The sequence below is a fragment of the Ailuropoda melanoleuca genome, unplaced genomic scaffold (assembly GCF_002007445.2).
Source record: "Ailuropoda melanoleuca isolate Jingjing unplaced genomic scaffold, ASM200744v2 unplaced-scaffold10923, whole genome shotgun sequence".
Taxonomy (NCBI): Eukaryota; Metazoa; Chordata; class Mammalia; order Carnivora; family Ursidae; genus Ailuropoda; species Ailuropoda melanoleuca.
In genome coordinates, this window is record NW_023179308.1 from 9,581 (window position 1) to 14,822 (window position 5,242).

Below are 5,242 nucleotides of genomic sequence, written 5' to 3' on the forward strand. Positions count from 1 at the left end.
GAGAAGCAACCCCTCTTTTTATATTCTCTAGAAATACATGTGTAGAGCTTCTGTTCTTCTTTCTATGCTTTAAGTTATTCATTAAAGATGCTATCTGGGCCTGGGATTTTCTCTCTATAAAACTTTCAAATAAGGTGCTCAAGAAAGACATAATTTCCTGATAATCTGTAGAACACTAGTTTCAGATAGACATTTCTGGGCCCTTGTCTCTCAAATATTGTTTCTGTGTTGTTTTCTTCTCTCGTGTATCTTCACCATACATTAGAACCTTTGAATGTCTCACATGTCAATTATTCTCTGCTCTATTTCTCTGTTTTCATTTTTATCTTGTTCTTTTCTTTTGGTGCCACACTTTAGATATTAGCAGAAGATTATTTCAGTGACGGCTTGATCAAGGCACCGAGTAGAGTGCAGTGAGGAAACAAGCTGTGATTTCCATTTCCTGCCTCACTGAACCCTGTGCCACACTGACCTCCTGATGATACGCCAGAAGAAGGGTCGTCTGCTTCCAGACCACCGGCTGATCTTGGGTAACTGACACCACAGAAAGTGAGACCACAGGTGAGGGGGAACTACTGTAATTTTCCCAACATCCAACAGCTAGTAACTAACTGCTGTCTTTGGTTATTCAGAGCACAGACTTTTTCTAGTACATTCTTCTGACTAAATCCACTGCATCTTTCTCCATCAGATGATCCCTGCAACACTGCTTGGGTGCTGCAAAATCTGGACTCCCGGTTTGGGAATTTGGCATAATCATCTCCTTTCTCTGAGCAGGGGTAAAATCTCCAGTGGCATTTATCCTCTCTGAAGTTTACAGTAAGAAAAAAAAATGGTCCTGAGGGGATGGCTAGTCAAGAGGGGGATGCCGTTTAGAATAGTTAAAGCCAAGGAGTATAGTGTGGATAAAGCAACTAGCTGGATGGAGTCAGAGGTGCTGAAAGCAAACATGCTATCTTGGCTCTGGAGTTGCCGAAGGAGAAATGGATGCCTCACTCAAGACATCTACGCTTCCTTGAAGAGCTGTCTGCCATTGTGTTTTTAGTCTTCTTGTGTGTCCATATTCAGTGGCTTTCTCTACCTGCAACAAATCCTTTCACCTGGCAGAATGGAACTCAGCAAATCTGTAGCAGCGTGAATGGCTGTCCACACTTGAGGACTCAGATATGCCTAAAGGAAGGTTTCTGAAGTGAGAAAAATGGGCAAGAGGTTATAAGTACCTAATGTATTTGAAGAATCCAAGAAGTAGAAGGGTAAGTCAAAAGGTAAGACTGGTCATTGCTAACGTGAATTCACAGTTTTAGGATAAGTCAGAGGTGGAGTGTCATTCCCCCAAAGTGAGCCAAAGTAGCATCTTCAAAGGCTGCTCAAGAGAGCTCTGGGTTGGGATGCCATTGTAAACTCATCCCCAGATATAAATAGTGCACATGATGGGAATCCATGTACTGAAATCTCTGTTCTCTGAATCATTGTTATCTGATATTAACTAAAAATTATACCAGTAAAGATGGTGATAATGACAATGATGATAATGTTCATGGTGACTTGAGTGCCTCCTCTATCTCTCTCTCACATATATCATACACACTTGGCAGTATTATGAGCCACAAAAGAAATCTGGCAAAATAACTTTCAAGAGAAGCCCTGAGGGATGATACTCCAGGTCACACCTGCTTTTGGATCACTGCTGTATTTGGCTCATACTCTTAAGACTGTGGGTCCTTCAGCATCTTCACTAACATTTTGCTTCACGTAAGCCCAAAGTTATCTCCCAGAGGTCTTAAGACTTTTTCTTCACTTAAGCCCAAAAGTCTCAGACTCTGTGCCAAGAACTTTAAATACATTTTCTTAAGTAAAGTAATCTCTTAGGTAAGTGAATGTGGTTCTCAGGCTTTTATGCTCAAAGAAGTTCAGTAATCTGTCCAAAAGGATAGAGGGAGTGAATGACCATTGTCATCAGCCTTCCTCTGACTCTGGAAGAGTAGCAACTGAGAACAGGGAGCTGTGTCTACATCCAATAGACCCTGTTATGGAAGATGGATTATGAATATCCTAAGTCCAAGGAGTCTCTAATGCGAAGTAGTAGGAGAAAGTGACCTAAGAGGGAAGACTTGGCATACCTGGCCAGGATGAAGTCTCTGAAGATGTTGAAAGATTTGAGGAAGTTATACCTATTCATCCTTTATCATTCCACATTTTACTTTCATCCACTTTTTAAAAATTACCATGACTGCCTTCTAAAGGATTACCCTGCCTTCTCATTTGCCAACCTTTAATCCATTCTTAACATTGATTCTAGTTTGATGGCAGTATAATTTAAATCTGGTTGTACTGCTTACTTTTTATTAAAATGACTACATTGTGTCTTCTAAGATTAAGTCCAAGCTCTTTATATTTATACCAAGTTCCTTCAGAAGTTCTGGTCCCCTTCTATTCAATCTTTGCTCCAATAACCCATCTGAAGACCCACCCTATCTTATCGTTTGGCTCAATTGCATTCATTTACACGTGTAATGCTAATATCATTCTGCATTTACCTGTTTGTTAATCAGCACAAAATGCAACACAGCCTTTTGGTCCCTCTATCTCATACTTGTCATTTGAAACCTAATTCAAGAATTACCTTCAATAAATCTTGCCTGACATCTCTGGGTCAGGTTAGTTTCCTATTTCTGTGCTTCGTAGGGACTTGTATTAAACTACCACTTTAATTTTAGATCTCTCCATTTACTAGGTTATAAGTACTTGAAGTCAGTTTTTATATATTTATCTACATTTTTGCACTACCAGTTTTCTTTTTATAAAATATATTCTCAATAAATGTACAATGATAAAATAGATTAATTGTAAAAAAAAACAGGTGGTAATTATATGTTATGAGCCTTTAAAGGAGTGATTGGACAGAGTCTATACAGAGCAGCATGCATCTGACCATTGCTGCTTCTTGTGATACTGACTGTACCCGAATTGTTCCAGGTTCTCGTCTTCCCGCTTAGACTGAGGGTGCCTCCATCATCACGATGTCTGTCTTTAATAGCTCTACCTTGTACCCTCGCTTCCTCCTGACAGGCCTCTCAGGCCTTGAAAGCAGATATAGCTTGATTTCCATCCCCATCTTTCTGATTTATGCCACCTCAATTTCAGGAAACATTACTGTCTTATTTGTCATCAGAACTGAGCCTTCCCTTCACCAACCAATGTACTACTTTCTATCAATGCTGGCACTTACTGACCTGGGCCTGTCCACTTCAACCTTGCCTACCATGTTCAGCGTCTTCTGGTTCCATGCCTGGGAGATCTCCTTTAATGCTTGCCTGGTCCAGATGTACTTCATTCATGTTTTCTCAATTATTGAGTCAGCTGTGCTGTTGGCCATGGCCTTTGACTGCTTTGTAGCAATCCGAGAGCCCCTGCACTATGTGGCCATTCTAACCAATGGTGTAATCATTGGGATTGGGTTGGCAGTTGCTGGAAGGGCCTTGGCTCTGGTCTTTCCAGCTTCCTTCCTTCTAAAGAGGCTTCAATATCATCCTATCAATATTCTCTCCTACCCATTCTTCCTACACCAGGACCTCATAAAGACAACTGTATCCAGCCGTCGGGTCAGCAGCATCTATGGCCTCATGGTGGTCATTTGCTCCATGGGACTTGATTCAGTGCTTCTCCTCCTATCCTATATCCTCATCCTTGGCACAGTGTTGAGTATAGCTTCCAAGACAGAGAGGATGAAAACCCTTAACACCTGCATCTCCCATATCTGTGCTGTATTCACTTTCTATACACCAATGATTGGGCTTTCTATGATCCGTCGCTATGGACAGAATGCTTCCCCAATTGTCCATGTGCTCATGGCCAATGTCTACTTTCTGGTCCCACCCCTCATGAACCCCATTGTCTACAGTGTCAAGACCAACCAGATTCGTGACAGAATCCTCTGGAAATTCAAGCAACAGAAAGTTTAAGTGAAAGAGAATCTAAAACACACATTTCCTACCCCTCTCCTTTATATTTATGAGAGTATTTCATGTTAATGTAGAATTTTGAATTTAAATTTTGCTAATAATATTTTATTTTTTTATAATAATTTTTTATTATGTTATGTTAGTCACCATACAGTATATCCTTAGTTTTTGATGTAATGTTCCATGATTCATTATTTGCATATAACACCCAGTGCACCATGCAATATGTGCCCTTCTTAATACCCATCACTGCCCTATTCCAATCCCCCACCCCCCTCCCCTCTGAAGCCCTCAGTTTGTTTCCAGAGTCCACAGTCTCTCATGGTTCATTCCTCCTTCTGTTTACCCCCCTTCATTCTTCCCTTCCTTCTCTTACTGATCTTCCTGCTATTTCTTATGTTCCATAAGTGAGGGAAACCATAGAATGATCATCGTTCTCTGCTTGACTTATTTCACTTAGCATAATCTCCTCCAGTTCTGCCCATGTTGCTGCAAATGTTGGGTAATCGTTCTTTCTGATGGCTGAGTAATATTCCATTGTATATATGGACCACATCTTCTTAATCCAGTCATCTGTTGAAGGGCATCTTGGCTCCTTCCACAATTTAGCTATGGTGGACAATGCTGCTATGAACATTAGGGTGCATATGGCCCTTTTCTTCACTACATCTGTATCTTTGGGGTAAATACCCAGTAGTGCAATTGCTGGGTCATAGGGTAGCTCTATTTTTAACTTTTTGAGGGACCTCCACAACGTTTTCCAAAGTGGCTGTACCAACTTGCATTCCCACCAAGAGTGTAAGAGGGATCCCCTTTCTCCACATCCTCTCCAACATTTGTTGTTTCCTGCCTTGTCCATTTTTGCCATTCTAACTGGCATAAGGTGGTATCTCAATGTGGTTTTGATTTCAATTTCCCTGATGGCTAATGATTTTGAACATTTTTTTCATTTGTCTGTTAGCCATTTGTATGTCTTCATTGGAAAAGTGTCTGTTCATATCTTCTGCCCATTTTTTGATTTGCTTATTTGTTTCACGTGTATTGAGTTTGAGAAGTTTTTGTAGATCTTGGATACTAATATTTTATCTGTAGTGTCATTTGAAAATATCTTCTCCCATCCTGTGGGCTGCCTCTTAGTTTTTTTGACTATTTCCTCGGCTGTGCAGAAGCTTTTTATCTTGATGAAGTCCCACAAGTTCATTTTTTCTTTTGTTTCTCTTGCCTTTGGAGATGTGTCATGAAAAAAGTTGCTGTGGCCGATGTCAAAGAGGTTGCTGCCT

The 5,242-nt window shown here is 40.6% G+C and overlaps 1 protein-coding gene across 1 annotated transcript; it reads left to right on the forward strand.

The window, feature by feature from the left end:
• Nucleotides 1–3,020: 3,020 nt before the first annotated feature.
• On the forward strand, nt 3,021–3,962 carry LOC100474172 (olfactory receptor 51G2). The gene has a single exon (XM_002931306.4). The coding sequence runs from the start codon at nt 3,021–3,023 to the stop codon at nt 3,960–3,962; it is 942 nt and encodes a 313-aa protein (XP_002931352.2).
• Nucleotides 3,963–5,242: the final 1,280 nt, after the last annotated feature.

Coding starts and splice junctions, on each gene's coding strand:
- LOC100474172 (XM_002931306.4), top strand. CDS start 3,021: ATGTCTGTCTTTAATAGCTCTACCTTGTACCCTCGCTTCCTCCTGACA.